Raw genomic sequence first — 26,870 nt, forward strand, 5'->3', positions numbered from 1 at the left:
TCCTTGCAATTCTTTCAAATTCAAAAGTCGCAGCCTCATGGCATAAACTGAAAGTATTAAGCCACTTGCATGATGGCTCCGACTAGATTTCCTTTTTAGACTTAAAAATCAACCACAAAATCCCTGACACCGATTTTAAACCTTGTTGACCTTTTAGAGATTCCATTCGGAAACTAGTTTCTAATAAGTATCTCCTTCCATTAATAAATGACCCACTATTTTGCAATCCTAATAATAAAACAGTCTGGATTAGTAAACTAATGTACCAATACCTCATTAGAGACCATAGTCTCGAGAAATCCAGGTTCGTTGTCGATTGGGAAATGGATCTTCAACAATATTTCCCGGAGGAGGAGTGGCAAACAGCGCTGAAAGCCGCTCACTCAGCAAGCACCGGTGCTCTTCTTTTAGAATCTCATACTAAGTTATAACACGATGGTATCTGTCCCCAGTGAGAATTTTACCAATTTAATAAAAACATCTCACCCATGTGTTGGAGGAATTGTGGTGAGAGGTGACCTTCTGCATCTCTTCTGGGGGTGTCCAGTTCTGAAAAATTTATGACTAGACATTTTAAGACTGGTTTATCAAATACTCAAGTAAAGATACCTGTTACTTCGTCTTTAGCCCTCCTTTCTTTAAATACAGAATTAATTGATCCAATCTATAGACCCTTAATACTTCATATTTTCCTCACAACAAAAAACATTATAGCAGCAAATTGGCAAAAAACCTCTTCCCCTCAGATTATAGAATCCGTAGCCCTACATAGAGACTTCAAAAAACATTACGCCATTGTCAACAATCGATTTCCGTTATATTTCAAAACAATGGAATCCCTGGGACAGATTCCGAGAAGGTCTCACGGGAGATCACTGCCTCGTGATTATTTACTTCTTAAAAATATCAACATTTCTCTAACAAAATACATTTTAATGCATTATTTCGCAACGTTTCTCAGGTATCTCAAACTAGTTAGTTTGCTTGTATATAAGTTTCGGTTTTGTGTTTTTAAGACCTAGAATTTTCCATGGATGTTCTCCCATTGCTCCTCCCTCCTTCCCTCCTTTTCCCTGTCACCAGCCCTTATTTCCTAATAAACACTTTCCTCCTCCCTCCTTCCCTCCTTTTCCCTGTCGCCATCCCTTATTTCCTAATAAACACTTTCCTCCTCCCTCCTTCCCTCCTTTTCCCTCTCGCCATCCCTTATTTCCTAATAAACACTTTCCTCCTTCCCTCCTTTTTCCTGTCACCAGCCCTTATTTCCTAATAAACACTTTCCTCCTCCCTCCTTTTCCCTGTCGCCATCCCTTATTTCCTAATAAACACTTTCCTCCTCCCTCCTTCCCTCCTTTTCCCTGTCACCATCCCTTATTTCCTAATAAACACTTTCCTCCTCCCTCCTTCCCTCCTTTTCCCTGTCACCATCCCTTATTTCCTAATAAACACTTTCCTCCTTCCCTCCTTTTTCCTGTCACCAGCCCTTATTTCCTAATAAACACTTTCCTCCTCCCTCCTTCCCTCCTTTTCCCTGTCGCCATCCCTTATTTCCTAATAAACACTTTCCTCCTCCCTCCTTCCCTCCTTTTCCCTGTCACCATCCCTTATTTCCTAATAAACACTTTCCTCCTCCCTCCTTCCCTCCTTTTCCCTGTCACCATCCCTTATTTCCTAATAAACACTTTCCTCCTCCCTCCTTTTCCCTGTCACCAGCCCTTATTTCCTAATAAGCACTTTCCTCCTTCCCTCCTTTTCCCTGTTACCAGCCCTTATTTCCTAATAAACACTTTCCTCCTCCCTCCTTCCCTCCTTTTCCCTGTCACCATCCCTTATTTCCTAATAAACACTTTCCTCCTCCCTCCTTCCCTCCTTTTCCTTGTCACCAGCCCTTATTTCCTAATAAACACTTTCCTCCTCCCTCCTTCCCTCCTTTTCCCTGTCACCAGCCCTTATTTCCTAATAAACACTTTCCTCCTCCCTCCTTCCCTCCTTTTCCTTGTCACCAGCCCTTATTTCCTAATAAACACTTTCCTCCTCCCTCCTTCCCTCCTTTTCCCTGTCACCAGCCCTTATTTCCTAATAAACACTTTCCTCCTCCCTCCTTCCCTTCTTTTCCCTGTCACCAGCCCTTATTTCCTAATAAACACTTTCCTCCTCCCTCCTTCCCTCCTTTTCCTTGTCACCAGCCCTTATTTCCTAATAAACACTTTCCTCCTCCCTCCTTCCCTCCTTTTCCCTGTCACCAGCCCTTATTTCCTAATAAACACTTTCCTCCTTCCCTCCTTCCCTCCTTTTCCCTGTTACCAGCCCTTATTTCCTAATAAACACTTTCCTCCTCCCTCCTTCCCTCCTTTTCCTTGTCACCAGCCCTTATTTCCTAATAAACACTTTCCTCCTCCCTCCTTCCCTCCTTTTCCTTGTCACCAGCCCTTATTTCCTAATAAACACTTTCCTCCTCCCTCCTTCCCTCCTTTTCCCTGTCACCAGCCCTTATTTCCTAATAAACACTTTCCTCCTCCCTCCTTCCCTCCTTTTCCCTGTCACCAGCCCTTATTTCCTAATAAACACTTTCCTCCTCCCTCCTTCCCTCCTTTTCCTTGTCACCAGCCCTTATTTCCTAATAAACACTTTCCTCCTCCCTCCTTCCCTCCTTTTCCTTGTCACCAGCCCTTATTTCCTAATAAACACTTTCCTCCTCCCTCCTTCCCTCCTTTTCCCTGTCACCAGCCCTGATTTCCTAAAAAACACTTTCCTCCTCCCTCCTTCCCTCCTTTTCCCTGTTACCAGCCCTTATTTCCTAATAAACACTTTCCTCCTCCCTCCTTCCCTCCTTCCCTCCTTTTCCCTGTCACCAGCCCTTATTTCCTAATAAACACTTTCCTCCTCCCTCCTTCCCTCCTTTTCCTTGTCACCATCCCTTATTTCCTAATAAACACTTTCCTCCTCCCTCCTTCCCTCCTTTTCCCTCTCACCAGCCCTGATTTCCTAATAAACACTTTCCTCCTCCCTCCTTCCCTCCTTTTCCCTGTCACCAGCCCTTATTTCCTAATAAACACTTTCCTCCTCCCTCCTTCCCTCCTTTTCCTTGTCACCAGCCCTTATTTCCTAATAAACACTTTCCTCCTCCCTCCTTCCCTCCTTTTCCTTGTCACCAGCCCTTATTTCCTAATAAACACTTTCCTCCTCCCTCCTTCCCTCCTTTTCCCTGTCACCATCCCTTATTTCCTAATAAACACTTTCCTCCTCCCTCCTTCCCTCCTTTTCCCTCTCACCAGCCCTTATTTCCTAATAAACACTTTCCTCCTCCCTCCTTCCCTCCTTTTCCTTGTCACCAGCCCTTATTTCCTAATAAACACTTTCCTCCTCCCTCCTTCCCTCCTTCACTCCTTCCCTCCTTTTCCCTGTTACCAGCCCTTATTTCCTAATAAACACTTTCCTCCTCCCTCCTTCCCTCCTTTTCCTTGTCACATCCCTTATTTCCTAATAAACACTTTCCTCCTCCCTCCTTCCCTCCTTTTCCTTGTCACCATCCCTTATTTCCTAATAAACACTTTCCTCCTCCCTCCTTCCCTCCTTTTCCCTCTCACCAGCCCTGATTTCCTAATAAACACTTTCCTCCTCCCTCCTTCCCTCCTTTTCCTTGTCACCATCCCTTATTTCCTAATAAACACTTTCCTCCTCCCTCCTTCCCTCCTTTTCCCTCTCACCAGCCCTGATTTCCTAATAAACACTTTCCTCCTCCCTCCTTCCCTCCTTTTCCCTCTCACCAGCCCTTATTTCCTAATAAACACTTTCCTCCTCCCTCCTTCCCTCCTTTTCCCTGTCACCATCCCTTATTTCCTAATAAACACTTTCCTCCTCCCTCCTTCCCTCCTTTTCCCTGTCACCAGCCCTGATTTCCTAATAAACACTTTCCTCCTCCCTCCTTCCCTCCTTTTCCCTGTCACCAGCCCTTATTTCCTAATAAACACTTTCCTCCTCCCTCCTTCCCTCCTTTTCCCTCTCACCAGCCCTGATTTCCTAATAAACACTTTCCTCCTCCCTCCTTCCCTCCTTTTCCCTGTCACCAGCCCTTATTTCCTAATAAACACTTTCCTCCTCCCTCCTTCCCTCCTTTTCCTTGTCACCAGCCCTTATTTCCTAATAAACACTTTCCTCCTCCCTCCTTCCCTCCTTTTCCTTGTCACCAGCCCTTATTTCCTAATAAACACTTTCCTCCTCCCTCCTTCCCTCCTTTTCCTTGTCACCAGCCCTTATTTCCTAATAAGCACTTTCCTCCTTCCCTCCTTCCCTCCTTTTCCCTGTCACCAGCCCTTATTTCCTAATAAACACTTTCCTCCTCCCTCCTTCCCTCCTTTTCCCTGTCACCAGCCCTTATTTCCTAATAAACACTTTCCTCCTCCCTCCTTCCCTCCTTTTCCCTGTCACCAGCCCTTATTTTCTAATAAACACTTTCCTCCTCCCTCCTTCCCTCCTTTTCCTTGTCACCAGCCCTTATTTCCTAATAAACACTTTCCTCCTCCCTCCTTCCCTCCTTTTCCTTGTCACCAGCCCTGATTTCCTAATAAACACTTTCCTCCTCCCTCCTTCCCTCCTTTTCCTTGTCACCAGCCCTTATTTCCTAATAAACACTTTCCTCCTCCCTCCTTCCTTCCTTTTCCCTGTCACCAGCCCTTATTTCCTAATAAACACTTTCCTCCTTCCCTCCTTTTCCCTCTCACCAGCCCTTATTTCCTAATAAACACTTTCCTCCTCCCTCCTTCCCTCCTTTTCCCTGTCACCAGCCCTGATTTCCTAATAAACACTTTCCTCCTCCCTCCTTCCCTCCTTTTCCCTGTCACCAGCCCTGATTTCCTAATAAACACTTTCCTCCTTCCTCCTTCCCTCCTTTTTCTTGTCACCAGCCCTTATTTCCTAATAAACACTTTCCTCCTCCCTCCTTCCCTCCTTTTCCCTGTCACCATCCCTTATTTCCTAATAAACACTTTCCTCCTCCCTCCTTCCCTCCTTTTCCCTGTCACCAGCCCTTATTTCCTAATAAACACTTTCCTCCTCCCTCCTTCCCTCCTTTTCCTTGTCACCAGCCCTTATTTCCTAATAAACACTTTCCTCCTCCCTCCTTCCCTCCTTTTCCCTGTCACCAGCCCTGATTTCCTAATAAACACTTTCCTCCTCCCTCCTTCCCTCCTTTTCCTTGTCACCAGCCCTTATTTCCTAATAAACACTTTCCTCCTCCCTCCTTCCCTCCTTTTCCTGTCACCATCCCTTATTTCCTAATAAACACTTTCCTCCTCCCTCCTTCCCTCCTTTTCCCTGTCACCAGCCCTTATTTCCTAATAAACACTTTCCTCCTCCCTCCTTCCCTCCTTTTCCTTGTCACCAGCCCTTATTTCCTAATAAACACTTTCCTCCTCCCTCCTTCCCTCCTTTTCCCTGTCACCATCCCTTATTTCCTAATAAACACTTTCCTCCTCCCTCCTTTTCCCTGTCACCATCCCTTATTTCCTAATAAACACTTTCCTCCTCCCTCCTTCCCTCCTTTTCCCTCTCACCAGCCCTGATTTCCTAATAAACACTTTCCTCCTCCCTCCTTCCCTCCTTTTCCCTGTCACCAGCCCTTATTTCCTAATAAACACTTTCCTCCTCCCTCCTTCCCTCCTTTTCCCTGTCACCATCCCTTATTTCCTAATAAACACTTTCCTCCTCCCTCCTTCCCTCCTTTTCCCTGTCACCATCCCTTATTTCCTAATAAACACTTTCCTCCTCCCTCCTTTTCCCTGTCACCATCCCTTATTTCCTAATAAACACTTTCCTCCTTCCCTCCTTTTCCCTGTCACCAGCCCTTATTTCCTAATAAACACTTTCCTCCTCCCTCCTTCCCTCCTTTTCCCTGTCACCAGCCCTGATTTCCTAATAAACACTTTCCTCCTTCCTCCTTCCCTCCTTTTCCTTGTCACCAGCCCTGATTTCCTAATAAACACTTTCCTCCTCCCTCCTTCCCTCCTTTTCCCTCTCACCAGCCCTTATTTCCTAATAAACACTTTCCTCCTCCCTCCTTCCCTCCTTTTCCTTGTCACCAGCCCTTATTTCCTAATAAACACTTTCCTCCTCCCTCCTTTTCCCTCTCACCAGCCCTTATTTCCTAATAAACACTTTCCTCCTCCCTCCTTCCCTCCTTTTCCCTGTCACCAGCCCTTATTTCCTAATAAACACTTTCCTCCTTCCCTCCTTTTCCCTCTCACCAGCCCTTATTTCCTAATAAACACTTTCCTCCTCCCTCCTTCCCTCCTTTTCCCTGTCACCAGCCCTGATTTCCTAATAAACACTTTCCTCCTCCCTCCTTCCCTCCTTTTCCCTCTCGCCAGCCCTGATTTCCTAATAAACACTTTCCTCCTCCCTCCTTCCCTCCTTTTCCTTGTCACCAGCCCTTATTTCCTAATAAACACTTTCCTCCTCCCTCCTTCCCTCCTTTTCCCTCTCACCAGCCCTGATTTCCTAATAAACACTTTCCTCCTCCCTCCTTCCCTCCTTTTCCCTGTCACCAGCCCTGATTTCCTAATAAACACTTTCCTCCTCCCTCCTTCCCTCACATTTGCTATCACAGTCTGTAAGCTACGTTCTCCTCGATGCACGGACTTCCCTCTTTCCCTCTTTATTTTGTAAACCCTTTAATAAAAATACTTTTAAATCAGGGACAGATAGCTTAATCTGTGGAGACGTCCTGTGTCTGACAAAACTAAGATTGCACTGTTTGGCCATAATGACCATCGTTACGTTTGGAGGAAAAAGGGAGAACCTTTGAAGCCTCAGAACCTCATCCCAGCTGTGACACACGGGGGCGGCAGCATCATGTTGGGGGGTTATTTTGCTGCAGCAGGGACTGGTGATTCACAAAATAGATGGCATCATGAGGAAGATGATTATGTGGCAATACTGAAGAACATCTCAAGACATCAGCCAGGAACTTAGCTTGGGCTGAAATGGGACTTCCAAATGGACAATGACCCGAAGCTACTGCCAAACTGGGTACAAAGTGGCTTAAGGACAAAGTCCATGTTTTGGAGTGGCCATCACAAAGCCCTGATCTCAATCCTATTGAAAATGTATGGGCAAAGCTGAAAAGGCCGGTGCGAGCAGCGCCCTCCAAACATTGCTCAGCTCCACCAGATCAGTCAGGAGGAATCGGCCCAAATTCCACCAACTATGGTGAGAAGCTTCTGGAAGGATCCAAAACGTTTCTCCCAAGTCACACAGTGTAAGGGCAATGCCACCAAATACTAATGACATGGAGGAAACATCACTGTGCAGAAAGGAAAGAAAAATGCCGGAGAACATTCTCTTCCTCTCATTAGTCTGGAGTGGAGGGAAAAACCTGCAGATGTGTCTGTATAGAGAGCGGAGGGAAAAACCTGCTGATGTGTCTATATAGCGAGCGCAGAGGAAAAACCTGCAGATGTGTCTATATAGGGAGAGCGGATGGAAAAACCTGCAGATGTGTCTGTAGAGAGCGGAGAGAAAAACCTGCAGATGTGTCTGTATAGAGAGCGGAGGGAAAAACCTGCTGATGTGTCTGTATAGAGAGCGGAGAGAAAAACCTGCTGATGTGTCTGTATAGAGAGCGGAGGGAAAAACCTGCTGATGTGTCTGTATAGAGAGCGGAGGGAAAAACCTGCTGATGTGTCTATATAGAGAGCAGAGAGAAAAACCTGCTGATGTGTCTGTATATAGAGCGGAGGGAAAAACCTGCTGATGTGTCTGTATAGAGAGCGGACTGTATGAGGGAGTTGGAGCTTTGGCTTACCGACTCCACAGCTCTGTGCTACACTCTATCACGTCACCTCCGGTCCTCCCAAGATCTCTTCTCTCCTCCTCTCATTCGCTCCTCAGGCACCTCCAAGACTTCTCCCGAGTATCCCCTATCTTCTGGAATTCGCTGCCTCAATATGTCAGATTATCGTCTACACTCGGAAGCTTCAAATGGAACTGAAAACCTATCTGTTCAAGCATGCCTACAGTCTCCAATGACTCCACCGCCAGAGCCATCGCCTCGCTACCGCTGGAACCTTCGCCACCCCTGGAGCCGCCCCCTCACCACCGCAAGAGCTGCTGACTCACCACCACCGGAGCCGCCACCACCGGAGCTGTCGCCTCGCCACTTGTATATGTATTTTGGACGTAGCCCCTTCTCGTGCGGCTCTGTGAATCAATGCTGCTCTGTAAATAAATCTTAATAATAATAATTCCTTAACCTGTGATTACGCCTCTTTGTGAAGCCGCTGATCCTGTCCTGCCCGCCTGACAAGTACGAGAGCCTCCTGTGCCCAATCCTGGGGCCCCTCCTCAGCTTCCTGCACCAGGTAATCCCATCCCCCGGACACACCGGACCCCAGGACCCACCGGACCCCCCGCACACCCCGACCTCACAGCTGTTACTTGTTTTTGCAGAGGCTGTCACAGAAGTGGCTGGCCAGGTAAGACCAGAGCGGAGGACTCGGGAAGCCCTGGTGGTACAGCTGGGAGTGCAGCTCCACTGTGATGGGAGCGGAGTGGCGTGTGACTGGGCGGAGTGACGTGTGACTGGGCGGAGTGACGTGTGACTGGGCGGAGTGGCGTGTGACTGGGCGGAGTGACGTGTGACTGGGCGGAGTGGCGTGTGACTGGGCGGAGTGGCGTGTGACTGGGCGGAGTGGCGTGTGACTGGGCGGAGTGGCGTGTGACTGGAGCGGGGAGCGGAGCGTGACTGGGGAGCGGAGCGGCATGTGACTGGGGAGCGGAGCGGCATGTGACTGGGGAGCGGAGTGGCATGTGACTGGGGCACGGAGCGGAGCGGCGTGTGACTGGTGCAGGAAGCGGCGGGTGACTGGAGCAGGGAGCGGAGCGTGACTGGGGCGGGGAGCGGAGCGGTGTGTGACTGGTGCGGGAAGCGGCGGGTGACTGGGGCGGGGAGCGGAGCGGCGTGTGACTGGAGATAACTGTCGGTAACTGGGTGGTTTTTCCGCAGTGAGGATTATACAGAGCTGAACACTGAGTCTACAGAGATCGTGGAGGTGGAGCTGGTGCGGCTGCTGAGCCGGGAGATGGTGGATCTGATCGGTGAGTGCCGCACCATGCCTGTGTCCCACACCTCCACCATGCCTGTGTCCCACACCTCCACCATGCCTGTGTCCCACACCTCCACCATGCCTGTGTCCCACACCTCCACCATGCCTGTGTCCCACACCTCCACCATGCCTGTGTCCCACACCTCCACCATGCCTGTGTCCCACACCTCCACCATGCCTGTGTCCCACACCTCCACCATGCCTGTGTCCCACACCTCCACCATGCCTGTGTCCCACACCTCCACCATGCCTGTGTCCCACACCTCCACCCTGCCTGTGTCCCACACCTCCACCATGCCTGTGTCCCACACCTCCACCATGCCTGTGTCCCACACCTCCACCATGCCTGTGTCCCACACCTCCACCCTGCCTGTGTCCCACACCTCCACCCTGCCTGTGTCCCACACCTCCACCCTGCCTGTGTCCCACACCTCCACCATGCCTGTGTCCCACACCTCCACCCTGCCTGTGTCCCACACCTCCACCCTGCCTGTGTCCCACACCTCCACCCTGCCTGTGTCCCACACCTCCACCCTGCCTGTGTCCCACACCTCCACCATGCCTGTGTCCCACACCTCCACCATGCCTGTGTCCCACACCTCCACCATGCCTGTGTCCCACACCTCCACCATGCCTGTGTCCCACACCTCCACCATGCCTGTGTCCCACACCTCCACCATGCCTGTGTCCCACACCTCCACCATGCCTGTGTCCCACACCTCCACCATGCCTGTGTCCCACACCTCCACCATGCCTGTGTCCCACACCTCCACCATGCCTGTGTCCCACACCTCCACCATGCCTGTGTCCCACACCTCCACCATGCCTGTGTCCCACACCTCCACCATGCCTGTGTCCCACACCTCCACCCTGCCTGTGTCCCACACCTCCACCCTGCCTGTGTCCCACACCTCCACCCTGCCTGTGTCCCACACCTCCACCCTGCCTGTGTCCCACACCTCCACCCTGCCTGTGTCCCACACCTCCACCCTGCCTGTGTCCCACACCTCCACCATGCCTGTGTCCCACACCTCCACCATGCCTGTGTCCCACACCTCCAGCGTATCCCCAGCCGTGTACCCCCGTCTGTCACGATCACTGTATCGCTGGCTGTGTACCCCGTCCGTCACCATATTTCTGGTCATGTACCCCCACCTGTCACCCTCACTGTATCCCCAGCCGTGTGCTCTCGCCTGACTCCTCCACCCCACACCCTGGATAATTTCTGACCCCTGTGTCTTCATAGTTGTCGGTTGTGTAGTCAAGAAGCCTTCAGACGCCTCCTCTGGTTCCACCGCTGTAGACGATGTGCGCAGCGCGGCACAGGCCGAGCCTGAGGGTAAGATGTGTTTGGAATTGTGTGAAGCCCCTGACCATGCATGTGGCCGCCATTACTACCCACTCACAGTGCTGGACGACCACCATGGTTTTGTGTGCGGGGGTGTAACATGTGCCCCCTCCAAGGATTCAGTGTGTGTAATATATGTCTTTGAGCAGAGTCTGTGTCCCCTGTGGGGGCATTCGGGAGGGCGCCCCCGTGTCTCTCTGGGCAGGCCGCTTTCCCCTCTTACCCCATTCTCCCCTTCCAGATGAAGAAATGATGAGTGTGGATGCGGCGGCAGCGGTGGGATCCCTGGAGCTGACAGAACTCGGGAAGCTCCTGATGTCACAGGAGGTGGGTGTGTGTCCCGGGGGAGGGGGGAGGTGGGTGTGTGTGTCCTGGGGGAGGTGGGTGTGTGTCCCGGGGGAGGTGGGTGTGTGTGTCCTGGGGGAGGTGGGTGTGTGTCCCGGGGGAGGGGGGAGGTGGGTGTGTGTGTCCTGGGGGAGGTGGGTGTGTGTCCCGGGGGAGGGGGGAGGTGGGTGGGTGTGTCCCGGGGGAGGCGGGTGTGTGTCCCGGGGGAGGGGGGAGGTGGGTGGGTGTGTCCCAGGGGAGGTGGGTGTGTGTCCCGGGGGAGGGGGGAGGTGGGTGGGTGTGTCCCGGGGGAGGGGGGAGGTGGGTGGGTGTGTCCCGGGGGAGGTGGGTGTGTGTCCCGGGGGAGGGGGGAGGTGGGTGTGTGTCCCGGGGGAGGGGGGAGGTGGGTGTGTGTGTCCCCGGGGAGGTGGGTGTGTGTCCCGGGGGAGGTGGGTGTGTGTCCCGGGGGAGGGGGGAGGTGGGTGTGTGTGTCCCCGGGGAGGTGGGTGTGTGTGTCCCCGGGGAGGTGGGTGTGTGTGTCCCCGGGGAGGTGGGTGTGTGTGTCCCCGGGGAGGTGGGTGTGTGTGTCCCCGGGGAGGTGGGTGTGTGTCCCCGGGGAGGTGGGTGTGTGTCCCCGGGGAGGTGGGTGTGTGTCCCCGGGGAGGTGGGTGTGTGTCCCCGGGGAGGTGGGTGTGTGTCCCGGGGGAGGGGAGAGGTGGGTGGGTGGTTGTCCCGGGGGAGGTGGGTGGGTGGTTGTCCCGGGGGAGGTGGGTGGGTGGTTGTCCCGGGGGAGGTGGGTGGGTGGTTGTCCCGGGGGAGGTGGGTGGGTGTGTGTCCCGGGGGAGGTGGGTGGGTGTGTGTCCTGGGGGAGGTGGGTGTGTGTCCCCGGGGAGGTGGGTGTGTGTCCCCGGGGAGGTGGGTGTGTGTCCCTGGGGAGGTGGGTGTGTGTCCCGGGGGAGGGGGGAGGTGGGTGGGTGGTTGTCCCGGGGGAGGTGGGTGGGTGTCCCGGGGTCGGGGGCAGGGGGCTCTTCGGTGGTGGTTCAGGGTCCCCTTGCTCAGTATTCTTCTTTTTCAGGACGTGTCAACCACTCTGCTGATCAGCGCCTACAGCCCACTGGTCTGGATGGACACCCCTGCCTGTCAGAAAGCCGCCTCCCAGCTGTGCTGGCCCCTCCTGCAGCAGGTGCAGTGTCTGCAGACTATTGCCCCGCAGCACACAGCGGATGGAGCAGTCACGTGTCCTCTTCTCGCCCTCAGGTGGTCTCCAGTTCTTTGCCCTCTGAAGCTGCCATCTGCTTTTTTAGTAACGTCCTGCGTGGGCTCCAGATCCACGGTCAGCACGAGAGTTGTAACGCCGCCCTGGTGAACCTGGCCTTCCAGATCTACAACTACCTGGTGAGAGCCGCTCTCCGCCGTCTCCCTCTCCAGCGCTACTCTGCGCTGACTCTCCCTCTCCAGTGCCGCTCTCTGCCGTCTCCCTCTCCAGTGCCGCTCTCTGCCGTCTCCCTCTCCAGCACCGCTCTCTGCTGACTGTCTCCCTCTCCAGCGCCGCTCTCCGCCGTCTCCCTCTCCAGCGCTACTCTGCGCTGACTCTCCCTCTCCAGCGCCGCTCTCTGCCGTCTCCCTCTCCAGCGCCGCTCTCTGCTGACTGTCTCCCTCTCCAGCGCCGCTCTCCGCCGTCTCCCTCTCCAGCGCTACTCTGCGCTGACTCTCCCTCTCCAGCGCCGCTCTCTGCCGTCTCCCTCTCCAGCACCGCTCTCTGCTGACTGTCTCCCTCTCCAGCGCCGCTCTCCGCCGTCTCCCTCTCCAGCGCCGCTCTCCGCCGTCTCCCTCTCCAGCGCAGTTCTCCGCCGTCTCCCTCTCCAGCGCCGCTCTCCGCCGTCTCCCTCTCCAGCACCGCTCTCCGCCGTCTCCCTCTCCAGCGCTACTCTGCGCTGACTCTCCCTCTCCAGTGCCGCTCTCTGCCGTCTCCCTCTCCAGCGCCGCTCTCTGCCGTCTCCCTCTCCAGCGCCGCTCTCCGCCGTCTCCCTCTCCAGCGCCGCTCTCCACCGTCTCCCTCTCCAGCGCAGCTCTCCGCCGTCTCCCTCTCCAGCGCTACTCTGCGCTGACTCTCCCTCTCCAGTGCCGCTCTCTGCCGTCTCCCTCTCCAGCGCCGCTCTCTGCCGTCTCCCTCTCCAGCGCCGCTCTCTGCCGTCTCCCTCTCCAGCGCCGCTCTTTGCCGTCTCCCTCTCCAGTGCCGCTCTCCGCCGTCTCCCTCTCCAGCGCTACTCTGCGCTGACTCTCCCTCTCCAGTGCCGCTCTCTGCCGTCTCCCTCTCCAGTGCCGCTCTCTGCCGTCTCCCTCTCCAGCACCGCTCTCTGCTGACTGTCTCCCTCTCCAGCGCCGCTCTCCGCCGTCTCCCTCTCCAGCGCTACTCTGCGCTGACTCTCCCTCTCCAGCGCCGCTCTCTGCCGTCTCCCTCTCCAGCGCCGCTCTCTGCTGACTGTCTCCCTCTCCAGCGCCGCTCTCCGCCGTCTCCCTCTCCAGCGCTACTCTGCGCTGACTCTCCCTCTCCAGCGCCGCTCTCTGCCGTCTCCCTCTCCAGCACCGCTCTCTGCTGACTGTCTCCCTCTCCAGCGCCGCTCTCCGCCGTCTCCCTCTCCAGCGCCGCTCTCCGCCGTCTCCCTCTCCAGCGCAGCTCTCCGCCGTCTCCCTCTCCAGCGCCGCTCTCCGCCGTCTCCCTCTCCAGCACCGCTCTCCGCCGTCTCCCTCTCCAGCGCTACTCTGCGCTGACTCTCCCTCTCCAGTGCCGCTCTCTGCCGTCTCCCTCTCCAGCGCCGCTCTCTGCCGTCTCCCTCTCCAGCGCCGCTCTCCGCCGTCTCCCTCTCCAGCGCCGCTCTCCGCCGTCTCCCTCTCCAGCGCAGCTCTCCGCCGTCTCCCTCTCCAGCGCCGCTCTCCGCCGTCTCCCTCTCCAGCACCGCTCTCCGCCGTCTCCCTCTCCAGCGCTACTCTGCGCTGACTCTCCCTCTCCAGTGCCGCTCTCTGCCGTCTCCCTCTCCAGCGCCGCTCTCTGCCGTCTCCCTCTCCAGCGCCGCTCTCTGCCGTCTCCCTCTCCAGCGCCGATCTCTGCCGTCTCCCTCTCCAGCGCCGCTCTCTGCCGTCTCCCTCTCCAGCGCCGCTCTCTGCCGTCTCCCTCTCCAGCGCCGCTCTTTGCCGTCTCCCTCTCCAGCGCCGCTCTCCGCCGTCTCCCTCTCCAGCGCCGCTCTCTGCCGTCTCCCTCTCCAGCGCCGCTCTCCGCCGTCTCCCTCTCCAGCGCCGCTCTCCGCCGTCTCCCTCTCCAGCGCCGCTCTCTGCCGTCTCCCTCTCCAGCGCTACTCTGCGCTGACTCTCCCTCTCCAGTGCCGCTCTCTGCCGTCTCCCTCTCCAGCGCCGCTCTCTGCTGACTGTCTCCCTCTCCAGCGCCGCTCTCCGCCGTCTCCCTCTCCAGCGCTACTCTGCGCTGACTCTCCCTCTCCAGCGCCGCTCTCTGCCGTCTCCCTCTCCAGCGCCGCTCTTTGCCGTCTCCCTCTCCAGTGCCGCTCTCTGCCGTCTCCCTCTCCAGTGCCGCTCTCTGCCGTCTCCCTCTCCAGTGCCGCTCTCTGCCGTCTCCCTCTCCAGCGCCGCTCTTTGCCGTCTCCCTCTCCAGCGCCGCTCTCTGCCGTCTCCCTCTCCAGTGCCGCTCTCTGCCGTCTCCCTCTCCAGCACCGCTCTCTGCTGACTGTCTCCCTCTCCAGCGCCGCTCTCCGCCGTCTCCCTCTCCAGCGCCGCTCTCCGCCGTCTCCCTCTCCAGCGCCGCTCTCCGCCGTCTCCCTCTCCAGCGCCGCTCTCCGCCGTCTCCCTCTCCAGTGCCGCTCTCCGCCGTCTCCCTCTCCAGCGCCGCTCTCTGCCGTCTCCCTCTCCAGCGCCGCTCTCCGCCGTCTCCCTCTCCAGCGCCGCTCTCTGCCGTCTCCCTCTCCAGCGCCGCTCTCCGCCGTCTCCCTCTCCAGCGCCGCTCTCCGCCATCTCCCTCTCCAGCGCCGCTCTCCGCCGTCTCCCTCTCCAGCGCCGCTCTCCGCCGTCTCCCTCTCCAGCGCCGCTCTCCGCCGTCTCCCTCTCCAGCGCCGCTCTCCGCCGTCTCCCTCTCCAGCACCGCTCTCCGCCATCTCCCTCTCCAGCACCGCTCTCTGCCGTCTCCCTCTCCAGCGCCGCTCTCCGCCGTCTCCCTCTCCAGCGCCGCTCTCCGCCGTCTCCCTCTCCAGCGCCGCTCTCCGCCGTCTCCCTCTCCAGCACCGCTCTCCGCCGTCTCCCTCTCCAGCACCGCTCTCTGCCGTCTCCCTCTCCAGCGCCGCTCTCCGCCGTCTCCCTCTCCAGCGCCGCTCTCCGCCGTCTCCCTCTCCAGCGCTACTCTGCGCTGACTCTCCCTCTCCAGTGCCGCTCTCTGCCGTCTCCCTCTCCAGCGCCGCTCTCTGCCGTCTCCCTCTCCAGCGCCGCTCTCTGCCGTCTCCCTCTCCAGCGCCGCTCTTTGCCGTCTCCCTCTCCAGTGCCGCTCTCTGTCGTCTCCCTCTCCAGCGCCGCTCTCCGCCGTCTCCCTCTCCAGCTCCGCTCTCCGCCGTCTCCCTCTCCAGCGCCGCTCTCTGCCGTCTCCCTCTCCAGCGCCGCTCTCCGCCGTCTCCCTCTCCAGCGCCGCTCTCTGCCGTCTCCCTCTCCAGCGCCGCTCTCCGCCGTCTCCCTCTCCAGCGCCGCTCTCCGCCGTCTCCCTCTCCAGCGCCGCTCTCCGCCGTCTCCCTCTCCAGCGCCGCTCTCCGCCGTCTCCCTCTCCAGCGCCGCTCTCCGCCGTCTCCCTCTCCAGCGCCGCTCTTCGCCGTCTCCCTCTCCAGCGCCGCTCTCCGCCGTCTCCCTCTCCAGCGCCGCTCTCCGCCGTCTCCCTCTCCAGCGCCGCTCTCCGCCGTCTTCCTCTCCAGCGCTACTCTGCGCTGACTCTCCCTCTCCAGCGCCGCTCCCTGCCATCTCCCTCTCCAGCGCTACTCTGCGCTGACTCTCCCTCTCCAGCGCCGCTCTCCGCCGTCTCCCTCTCCAGCGCCGCTCTCTGTCGTCTCCCTCTCCAGCGCCGCTCTCCGCCGTCTCCCTCTCCAGCGCCGCTCTCCGCCGTCTCCCTCTCCAGCGCCGCTCTCTGCCGTCTCCCTCTCCAGCGCCGCTCTCTGCCGTCTCCCTCTCCAGCGCCGCTCTCTGCCGTCTCCCTCTCCAGCGCCGCTCTCTGCCGTCTCCCTCTCCAGCGCCGCTCTCTGCCATCTCCCTCTCCAGCGCCGCTCTCTGTCGTCTCCCTCTCCAGCGCCGCTCTCTGTCGTCTTCCTCTCCAGCGCCGCTCCTTGCTGACTGTCTCCCTCTCCAGCGCCGCTCCTTGCTGACTGTCTTCCTCTCCAGCGCCGCTCTCTGTCGTCTCCCTCTCCAGCGACGCTCTCTGTCGACTGTCTCCCTCTCCAGCGCCGCTCTCTGCTGACTGTCTCCCTCTCCAGCGCCGCTCTCTGCTGACTGTCTCCCTCTCCAGCGCCGATCTCTGCTGACTGTCTCCCTCTCCAGCGCCGCTCTCTGCTGACTGTGTTCCTCTCCGGCGCCGCTCTCTGTCGACTGTCTCCCTCTCCAGCGCCGCTCCTTGCTGACTGTCTCCCTCTCCAGCGCCGCTCTCTGTCGACTGTCTCCCTCTCCAGCGCCGCTCTCTGCTGACTGTCTCCCTCTCCAGCGCCGCTCCCTGCTGACTGTCTCCCTCTCCAGCGCCGCTCCTTGCTGACTGTCTCCCTCTCCAGCGCCGCTCCTTGCTGACTGTCTTCCTCTCCAGCGCCGCTCCTTGCTGACTCCCTTTCCAGCGCCGCTCCTTGCTGACTGTCTCCCTCTCCAGCGCCGTTCCTTGCTGACTGTCTTCCTCTCCAGCGCCGCTCCTTGCTGACTGTCTCCCTCTCCAGCGCCGCTCCTTGCTGACTGTCTCCCTCTCCAGCGCCGTTCCTTGCTGACTGTCTTCCTCTCCAGCGCCGCTCCTTGCTGACTGTCTCCCTTTCCAGCGCCGCTCCTTGCTGACTGTCTCCCTCTCCAGCGCCGCTCCTTGCTGACTGTCTCCCTCTCCAGCGCCGCTCCTTGCTGACTGTCTCCCTCTCCAGCGCCGCTCCTTGCTGACTGTCTCCCTCTCCAGCGCCGCTCCTTGCTGACTGTCTCCCTCTCCAGCGCCGCTCCTTGCTGACTGTCTTCCTCTCCAGCGCCGCTCCTTGCTGACTGTCTCCCTCTCCAGCGCCGCTCCTTGCTGACTGTCTTCCTCTCCAGCGCCGCTCCTTGCTGACTCCCTTTCCAGCGCCGCTCCTTGCTGACTGTCTCCCTCTCCAGCGCCGTTCCTTGCTGACTGTCTTCCTCTCCAGCGCCGCTCCTTGCTGACTGTCTCCCTTTCCAGCGCCGCTCCTTGCTGACTGTCTCCCTCTCCAGCGCCGCTCCTTGCTGACTGTCTCCCTCTCCAGCGCCGCTCCTTGCTGACTGTCTCCCTCTCCAGCGCCGCTCCTTGCTGACTGTCTCCCTCTCCAGCGCCGCTCCTTGCTGACTGTCTCCCTCTCCAGCGCCGCTCCTTGCTGACTGTCTTCCTCTCCAGCGCCGCTCCTTGCTGACTGTCTCCCTCTCCAGCGCCGCTCCTTGCTGACTGTCTTCCTCTCCAGCGCCGCTCCTTGCTGACTCCCTTTCCAGCGCCGCTCCTTGCTGACTGTCTCCCTCTCCAGCGCCGTTCCTTGCTGACTGTCTTCCTCTCCAGCGCCGCTCCTTGCTGACTGTCTCCCTCTCCAGCGCCGTTCCTTGCTGACTGTCTTCCTCTCCAGCGCCGCTCCTTGCTGACTGTCTCCCTTTCCAGCGCCGCTCCTTGCTGACTGTCTCCCTCTCCAGCGCCGCTCCTTGCTGACTGTCTCCCTCTCCAGCGCCGCTCCTTGCTGACTGTCTCCCTCTCCAGCGCCGCTCCTTGCTGACTGTCTCCCTCTCCAGCGCCGCTCCTTGCTGACTGTCTCCCTCTCCAGCGCCGCTCCTTGCTGACTGTCTCCCTCTCCAGCGCCGCTCCTTGCTGACTGTCTCCCTTTCCAGCGCCGCTCCTTGCTGACTGTCTTCCTCTCCAGCGCCGCTCCTTGCTGACTGTCTTCCTCTCCAGCGCCGCTCCTTGCTGACTGTCTTCCTCTCCAGCGCCGCTCCTTGCTGACTGTCTTCCTCTCCAGCGCCGCTCCTTGCTGACTGTCTTCCTCTCCAGCGCCGCTCCTTGCTGACTGTCTTCCTCTCCAGCGCCGCTCCTTGCTGACTGTCTTCCTCTCCAGCGCCGTTCCTTGCTGACTGTCTTCCTCTCCAGCGCCGCTCCTTGCTGACTGTCTTCCTCTCCAGCGCCGCTCCTTGCTGACTGTCTTCCTCTCCAGCGCCGCTCCTTGCTGACTGTCTCCCTCTCCAGCGCCGCTCCTTGCTGACTGTCTCCCTCTCCAGCGCCGCTCCTTGCTGACTGTCTCCCTCTCCAGCGCCGCTCCTTGCTGACTGTCTCCCTCTCCAGCGCCGCTCCTTGCTGACTGTCTTCCTCTCCAGCGCCGCTCCTTGCTGACTGTCTTCCTCTCCAGCGCCGCTCCTTGCTGACTGTCTTCCTCTCCAGCGCCGCTCCTTGCTGACTGTCTTCCTCTCCAGCGCCGCTCCTTGCTGACTGTCTTCCTCTCCAGCGCCGCTCCTTGCTGACTGTCTTCCTCTCCAGCGCCGTTCCTTGCTGACTGTCTTCCTCTCCAGCGCCGCTCCTTGCTGACTGTCTTCCTCTCCAGCGCCGCTCCTTGCTGACTGTCTTCCTCTCCAGCGCCGCTCCTTGCTGACTGTCTTCCTCTCCAGCGCCGCTCCTTGCTGACTGTCTTCCTCTCCAGCGCCGCTCCTTGCTGACTGTCTTCCTCTCCAGCGCCGCTCCTTGCTGACTGTCTTCCTCTCCAGCGCCGCTCCTTGCTGACTGTCTTCCTCTCCAGCGCCGCTCCTTGCTGACTGTCTCCCTCTCCAGCGCCGCTCCTTGCTGACTGTCTCCCTCTCCAGCGCCGCTCCTTGCTGACTGTCTCCCTCTCCAGCGCCGCTCCTTGCTGACTGTCTCCCTCTCCAGCGCCGCTCCTTGCTGACTGTCTCCCTCTCCAGCGCCGCTCCTTGCTGACTGTCTCCCTCTCCAGCGCCGTTCCTTGCTGACTGTCTCCCTCTCCAGCGCCGCTCCTTGCTGACTGTCTCCCTCTCCAGCGCCGCTCCTTGCTGACTGTCTTCCTCTGCAGCGTCCCCAGGTTCCCGAGCTGCGGGTGGTGATGGAGCAGATCCCGGACATCCACAGCGACTCTCTGCAGCAGTTTGACTCCCGGCTCCTGTACCCGAAACAGAAGCAAGGAGAGAAGCGGCGCAGGGACCACTTCAGGCGCCTCATCTCCGGCTGCATTGGGGTGAGCAGCTGGTGATGGATTGTGAGCTCTGTGGCCCAGTGGCTGTCAGCAGCTGCCCACACTTATGGCTCCCTGAGATAATCAGGGCCCGGGCCTCAATGTCCCTCTACAGAAAATGATGCGTGTGCCGTCCTATTAGGCAATACACTGCCCCACCTATTACTGCACACAAGTGTGAACAGCGCTATATATGCCTTCTGGAAGGGCGGTGTATTATTTATAGATAATGTATACACACAGTGGGTACAGAAAGTATTCACACCCCTTTACATTTTTCCCTCTGTTTCATTGCAGCTATTTGGTACATTTTATTTCCTCATTAATGTGCGCTCTGCACCCCATCCCCCATCTTGACAGAAAAAAACAAATGTAGAAATTTTTGCAAATTTATTAAACAAGAAAACCTGAAATATCACATGGTCATAAGTATTCAGCCCCTTTGCTCAGTATATCATATGATCATAAGTATTCAGCCCCTTTGCTCAGTATATCACATGGTCATAAGTATTCAGCCCCTTTGCTCAGTATATCACTTGGTCATAAGTATTCAGCCCCTTTGCTCAGTATATCACATGGTCATAAGTATTCAGGCCCTTTGCTCAGTATATCACATGGTCATAAGTATTCAGCCCCTTTGCTCAGTATATCACTTGGTCATAAGTATTCAGCCCCTTTGCTCAGTACTGAGTAGAGGCACCCTCCCTTTTGAGCTAGTACAGCCATGAGTCTTCTTGGGATCCTGGATGTGGGGATGCTCGGCCATTCTTCCTTGCAGATCCTTTCCAGTTCTGTCAGGTTGGATGGTGAACGTTGGTGGACGCCATTTTCAGGTCTCTTCAGAGATGCTCAGTTGGGTTTAGGTCAGGGCTCTGGCCGGGCCGGTCAAGAATGGTCACAGAATTGTTCTGAAGCCGCTCCTTTGTTATTTTAGCTGTGTGCTTAGGGTCATTGTCTTGTTGGAAGGTGAACCTTCGGCCAAGTCTGAGGTCCAGAGCATCTGGAGGAGGTTTTCTTCCAGGATATCTCTGTACTTGGCCGCATTCATCTTTTTTTTAATTCCAACCAGTCGTCCTGTCCCTGCCCCCATAGCATGGTGCTGCCTCCACCATGCCTCACTGTGGGGATTGTATTTGGCAGGTGATGAGCAGGGCCTGGTTTTCTCCACACATACCGCTTAGAATGATCACCAGAACGTTCTCTCTTCATCTCATCATAGCAGAGAATCTTATTTCTCATAGTCTGGGATCCTTCATGTGTTTTTTGTAAACTCTATGCGGCTTCCATATGTCTTGCACTGAGGAGAGGCTTCCGTCGGGTCGCTCTGCCATAAAGGCCCGACTGGTGGAGGCTGCAGTGATGGGTGACTTTGTGGAACTTTCTCCCATTCCCCTACTGCATCTCTGGAGCTCAGCCGCAGTGATCTCGGGGTTCTTCTTTACCTCCCTCACCAAGGCTCTTCTCCCACGATTGCTCAGTTTGGCTGGACGGCCGGGTCTAGGCAGAGTTCTGCTGGTCCCAAACTTCTTCCATTTAAGGATTATGGAGGCCACTGTGCTCTTAGGAACCTTGAGTACTGCAGAAATTCTTTTGTAACCTTGGCCAGATCTGTGCCTTGCCACAATTCTGTCTCTGAGCTCCTTGAGCAGTTCCTTTGACCTCATGATCCTCATTTGGTGTGACCTGCAGTGTGAGCTGTGAGGTCTTATATACACAGGTGTGCGCCTTTCCAAATCACGTCCTATCAGTGTAATTACACACAGCTGGACTCCTATGAAGGAGCAGAACCATCTCAAGGAGGATCACAAGGAAATGGACAGCATGTGACTTACATATGAGTGTCTGAGCAAAGGGTCTGAATACTTATCACCATGGGATATACTGAGCAAAGGGGCTGAATACTTATCACCATGTGATATACTGAGCAAAGGGGCTGAATACTTATCACCATGTGATATACTGAGCAAAGGGGCTGAATACTTACCACCATGTGTTATACTGAGCAAAGGAGCTGAATACTTATGACCATGTGATATACTGAGGAAAGGGCTGAATACTTACCACCATGTGTTATACTGAGCAAAGGGGCTGAATACTTATGACCATGTGATATACTGAGCAAAGGGGCTGAATACTTATCACCATGTGTTATACCGAACAAAGGGGCTGAATACTTATCACCATGTATAATACTGAGCAAAGAGGCTAAATATTTATCACCATGTGTTATACTGAGCAAAGGGGCTGAATACTTATGACCATGTGATATACTGAGCAAAGGGGCTGAATACTTATGACCATGTGTTATACTGAGCAAAGGGGCTGAATACTTATGACCATGTGTTATACTGAGCAAAGGGGCTGAATACTTATGACCATGTGTTATACTGAGCAAAGGGGCTGAATACTTATCACCATGTGATATACTGAGCAAAGGGGCTGAATACTTATCCCCATGTGATATACTGAGCAAAGGGGCTGAATACTTATCACCATGTGATATACTGAGGAAAGGGGGCTAAATACTTATCACCATGTGTTATACTGAGCAAAGGGGCTGAATACTTATGACCATGTGATATACTGAGCAAAGGGGCTGAATACTTATGACCATGGGATATACTGAGCAAAGGGGCTGAATACTTATCACCATGTGATATACTGAGCAAAGGGGCTGAATACTTATGACCATGGGATATACTGAGCAAAGGGGCTGAATACTTATGACCATGGGATATACTGAGCAAAGGGGCTGAATACTTATCACCATGTGTTATACTGAGAAAGGGGCTGAATACTTATGACCATGTGATATTTCAGTTTTTCTTGTTTAATACATTTGTAAAAATGTCTACATTTCTGTTTTTTTCTGTCGGGATGGGGGATGGGGGATGGGGGCAGAGTGTACACTAATGAGAATTTACCAAATGGCTGCAACGAAACAGAGTGAAAAACGTAAAGGGGTGTGAATACCTTGTATATGTATATGTCGGTATATAGGGTGATTACATGTCCTGGGTGTATATACTGTGTAGGACAGGACGGTACGTGCACTGTATGGCGGTATATAGGGTGATTACATGTCCTGGGTGTATATACTGTGTAGGACAGGACGGCACGTGCACTGTATGGCGGTATATAGGGTGATTACATGTCCTGGGTGTATATACTGTGTAGGACAGGACGGTACGTGCACTGTATGGCGGTATATAGGGTGATTACATGTCCTGGGTGTATATACTGTGTAGGACAGGACGGCACGTGCACTGTATGGCGGTATATAGGGTGATTACATGTCCTGGGTGTATATACTGTGTAGGACAGGACGGTACGTGCACTGTATGGCGGTATATAGGGTGATTACATGTCCTGGGTGTATATACTGTGTAGGACAGGACGGCACGTGCACTGTATGGCGGTATATAGGGTGATTACATGTCCTGGGTGTATATACTGTGTAGGACAGGACGGCACGTGCACTGTATGGCGGTATATAGGGTGATTACATGTCCTGGGTGTATATACTGTGTAGGACAGGACGGTACGTGCACTGTATGGCGGTATATAGGGTGATTACATGTCCTGGGTGTATATACTGTGTAGGACAGGACGGCACGTGCACTGTATGGCGGTATATAGGGTGATTACATGTCCTGGGTGTATATACTGTGTAGGACAGGACGGCACGTGCACTGTATGGCGGTATATATGGTGATTACATGTCCTGGGTGTATATACTGTGTAGGACAGGACGGTACGTGCACTGTATGGCGGTATATAGGGTGATTACATGTCCTGGGTGTATATACTGTGTAGGACAGGACGGCACGTGCACTGTATGGCGGTATATAGGGTGATTACATGTCCTGGGTGTATATACTGTGTAGGACAGGACGGCACGTGCACTGTATGGCGGTATATAGGGTGATTACATGTCCTGGGTGTATATACTGTGTAGGACAGGACGGCACGTGCACTGTATGGCGGTATATAGGGTGATTACATGTCCTGGGTGTATATACTGTGTAGGACAGGACGGTACGTGCACTGTATGGCGGTATATAGGGTGAATACATGTCCTGGGATGAGTGTGTATAATGTGTAGGACAGGACAATACGTGCACTGTATGGCGGTATATAGGGTGATTACATGTCCTGGGTGTATATACTGTGTAGGACAGGACGGCACGTGCACTGTATGGCGGTATATAGGGTGAATACATGTCCTGGGATGAGTGTGTATAATGTGTAGGACAGGACGGCACGTGCACTGTATGGCGGTATATAGAGTGATTACATGTCCTGGGTGTATATACTGTGTAGGACAGGACGGTACGTGCACTGTATGGCGGTATATAGGGTGATTACATGTCCTGGGTGTATATACTGTGTAGGACAGGACAATACGTGCACTGTATGGCGGTATATAGGGTGATTACATGTCCTGGGTGTATATACTGTGTAGGACAGGACGGTACGTGCACTGTATGGCGGTATATAGGGTGATTACATGTCCTGGGTGTATATACTGTGTAGGACAGGATAATACGTGCACTGTATGTCGGTATATAGGGTGATTACATGTCCTGGGATGGATGTGTATAATGTGTTGGACGGTACGTGCACTGTATGGCGGTATATAGGGTGATTACATGTCCTGGGTGTATATACTGTGTAGGACAGGACGGTATGTGCACTGTATGGCGGTATATATGGTGATTACATGTCCTGGGTGTATATACTGTGTAGGACAGGACGGTACGTGCACTGTATGGCGGTATATAGGGTGATTACATGTCCTGGGTGTATATACTGTGTAGGACAGGACGGTACGTGCACTGTATGGCGGTATATAGGGTGATTACATGTCCTGGGTGTATATACTGTGTAGGACAGGACGGTACGTGCACTGTATGGCGGTATATAGGGTGATTACATGTCCTGGGATGGGTGTATATACTGTGTAGGACAGGACGGTACGTGCACTGTATGGCGGTATATAGGGTGAATACATGTCCTGGGATGAGTGTGTATAATGTGTAGGACAGGACGGTACGTGCACTGTATGGCGGTATATAGGGTGATTACATGTCCTGGGATGGATGTGTATAATGTGTTGGACGGTACGTGCACTGTATGGCGGTATATAGGGTGATTACATGTCCTGGGATGAGTGTGTATAATGTGTAGCACAGGACGGCACGTGCACTGTATGGCGGTATATAGAGTGATTACATGTCCTGGGTGTATATACTGTGTAGGACAGGACAATACGTGCACTGTATGGCGGTATATAGGGTGATTACATGTCCTGGGTGTATATACTGTGTAGGACAGGACGGCACGTGCACTGTATGGCGGTATATAGGGTGATTACATGTCCTGGGTGTATATACTGTGTAGGACAGGACGGCACGTGCACTGTATGGCGGTATATAGGGTGATTACATGTCCTGGGTGTATATACTGTGTAGGACAGGACGGCACGTGCACTGTATGGCGGTATATAGGGTGATTACATGTCCTGGGTGTATATACTGTGTAGGACAGGACGGCACGTGCACTGTATGGCGGTATATAGGGTGATTACATGTCCTGGGTGTATATACTGTGTAGGACAGGACGGTACGTGCACTCTATGGCGGTATATAGAGTGATTACATGTCCTGGGTGTATATACTGTGTAGGACAGGACGGCACGTGCACTGTATGGCGGTATATAGGGTGATTACATGTCCTGGGTGTATATACTGTGTAGGACAGGACGGCACGTGCACTGTATGGCGGTATATAGGGTGATTACATGTCCTGGGATGGATGTGTATAATGTGTTGGACGGTACGTGCACTGTATGGCGGTATATAGGGTGATTACATGTCCTGGGTGTATATACTGTGTAGGACAGGATGGCACGTGCACTGTATGGCGGTATATAGAGTGATTACATGTCCTGGGTGTATATACTGTGTAGGACAGGACGGCACGTGCACTGTATGGCGGTATACTTGTGATCTCCCATGATGCTTTTCTCCTCTTTATAGAAACCTCTAGGGGAGCAGTTTCGGAAAGAAGTTCATATCCGGAATCTTCCGTCGCTGTTCCAGAAGAAGGGGCGGCCGGCGGCGGTGGACACGGACGCCATCCTGGGCAGCTGCGCAGAGTCTCTCCCGGGGTTATTCCAGCCATGATGTGAGGTTGGAGCAGCAGGGAGGCTCATCAGGAGCAGAGGCCGCCGGCCTCCCTGCAGGAATATCCTCCCCCCATGGGGGTCATAGCAATCATGGACAGACATTCCTGGACTGAGCCGCTAGTGCTCTCTGTGTGCAGCTCCTACACACTGGGAGGGATGGGGTTAACAGCGCCGTATCGGTTATATGACAGCTGCTGCCAAAATACTACAACTCCCAGCACGGAGTGCACCGGACCCTGCTCTTATTACGGGGGTGACATTAACCCTCTCCCGCCTGGATTCACATATTTATTGTTTTGTTCCCGCAGAGTCTTCACATGAATTCCTCTTTTTAAGCTAAATGATGAATCTAGACGAGCGCAGACCTCAGTAAATGTTTGATACCAACCCCCGAGTCCGACTCCTCTGTGCAGACGCCCAGCGCTGGCTGATAACAGGGAGTAATAGACTGTACTTGCCTGTCCTACAGTGTTCTCCTGCAGTACTGGCTGATAACAGAGAGTAATAGACTGTACTCGCCTGTCCTACAGTGTTCTCCCCCAGTGCTGGCTGATAACAGGGAGTAATAGACTGTACTCGCCTGTCCTACAATGTTCTCACCAAGTGCTGGCTGATAATAGAGAGTAATAGACTGTACTCTCCTGTCCTACAGTCTCCTCCCCCAGTGCTGGCTGATAACAGGGAGTAATAGATTGTAGTCACCTGTCCTACAGTCTCCTCCCCCAGTGCTGGCTGCTAACAGGGAGTAATAGATTGTATTCACCTGTCCTACAGTCTCCTCCCCCAGTGCTGGCTGCTAACAGGGAGTAATAGATTGTAGTCACCTGTCCTACAGTCTCCTCCCCCAGTGCTGGCTGCTAACAGGGAGTAATAGATTGTAGTCACCTGTCCTACAGTCTCCTCCCCCAGTGCTGGCTGCTAACAGGGAGTAATAGATTGTACTCACCTGTCCTACAGTCTCCTCCCCCAGTGCTGGCTGCTAACAGGGAGTAATAGATTGTACTCACCTGTCCTACAGTCTCCTCCCCCAGTGCTGGCTGATAAAAGAGAGTAATAGACTGTACTCACCTGTCCTACAGTGTTCTCCCCCAGTGCTGGCTGATAACAGAGAGTAATAGATTGTACTCGCCTGTCCTACAGTCTACTCCCCCAGTGCTGGCTGATAACAGGGAGTAATAGACTGTACTCACCTGTCCTACAGTCTCCTCCCCCAGTGCTGGCTGATAACAGGGAGTAATAGACTGTACTCACCTGTCCTACAGTCTCCTCCCCCAGTGCTGGCTGATAACAGGGAGTAATAGACTGTACTCACCTGTCCTACAGTCTCCTCCCCCAGTAATGGCTGATAACAGGGAGTAATAGACTGTACTCACCTGTCCTACAGTCTCCTCCCCCAGTGCTGGCTGATAACAGGGAGTAATAGACTGTACTCACCTGTCCTACAGTCTCCTCCCCCAGTAATGGCT

The 26,870-nt window shown here is 54.9% G+C and overlaps 1 protein-coding gene across 1 annotated transcript in view; it reads left to right on the forward strand.

Annotated features, from left to right (window-relative positions):
- The window catches only part of XPO5 (exportin 5), a 70,031-nt gene extending 44,240 nt beyond the window's left edge, over nucleotides 1-25,791 (forward strand). The window contains exons 24-32 of the mRNA XM_075338918.1: nucleotides 8,259-8,357; nucleotides 8,446-8,471; nucleotides 9,002-9,093; nucleotides 10,348-10,440; nucleotides 10,691-10,776; nucleotides 11,849-11,956; nucleotides 12,031-12,168; nucleotides 19,056-19,217; nucleotides 25,256-25,791. Coding sequence (XP_075195033.1) covers nucleotides 8,259-8,357; nucleotides 8,446-8,471; nucleotides 9,002-9,093; nucleotides 10,348-10,440; nucleotides 10,691-10,776; nucleotides 11,849-11,956; nucleotides 12,031-12,168; nucleotides 19,056-19,217; nucleotides 25,256-25,402 — 951 coding nt within the window. The 3' untranslated portion in view covers nucleotides 25,403-25,791. The remainder of the gene's footprint in view (nucleotides 1-8,258; nucleotides 8,358-8,445; nucleotides 8,472-9,001; nucleotides 9,094-10,347; nucleotides 10,441-10,690; nucleotides 10,777-11,848; nucleotides 11,957-12,030; nucleotides 12,169-19,055; nucleotides 19,218-25,255) is intronic.
- The last annotated feature ends 1,079 nt before the right edge of the window (nucleotides 25,792-26,870 follow it).

The sequence above is a fragment of the Anomaloglossus baeobatrachus genome, chromosome 3 (genome assembly GCF_048569485.1).
Source record: "Anomaloglossus baeobatrachus isolate aAnoBae1 chromosome 3, aAnoBae1.hap1, whole genome shotgun sequence".
Taxonomy (NCBI): Eukaryota; Metazoa; Chordata; class Amphibia; order Anura; family Aromobatidae; genus Anomaloglossus; species Anomaloglossus baeobatrachus.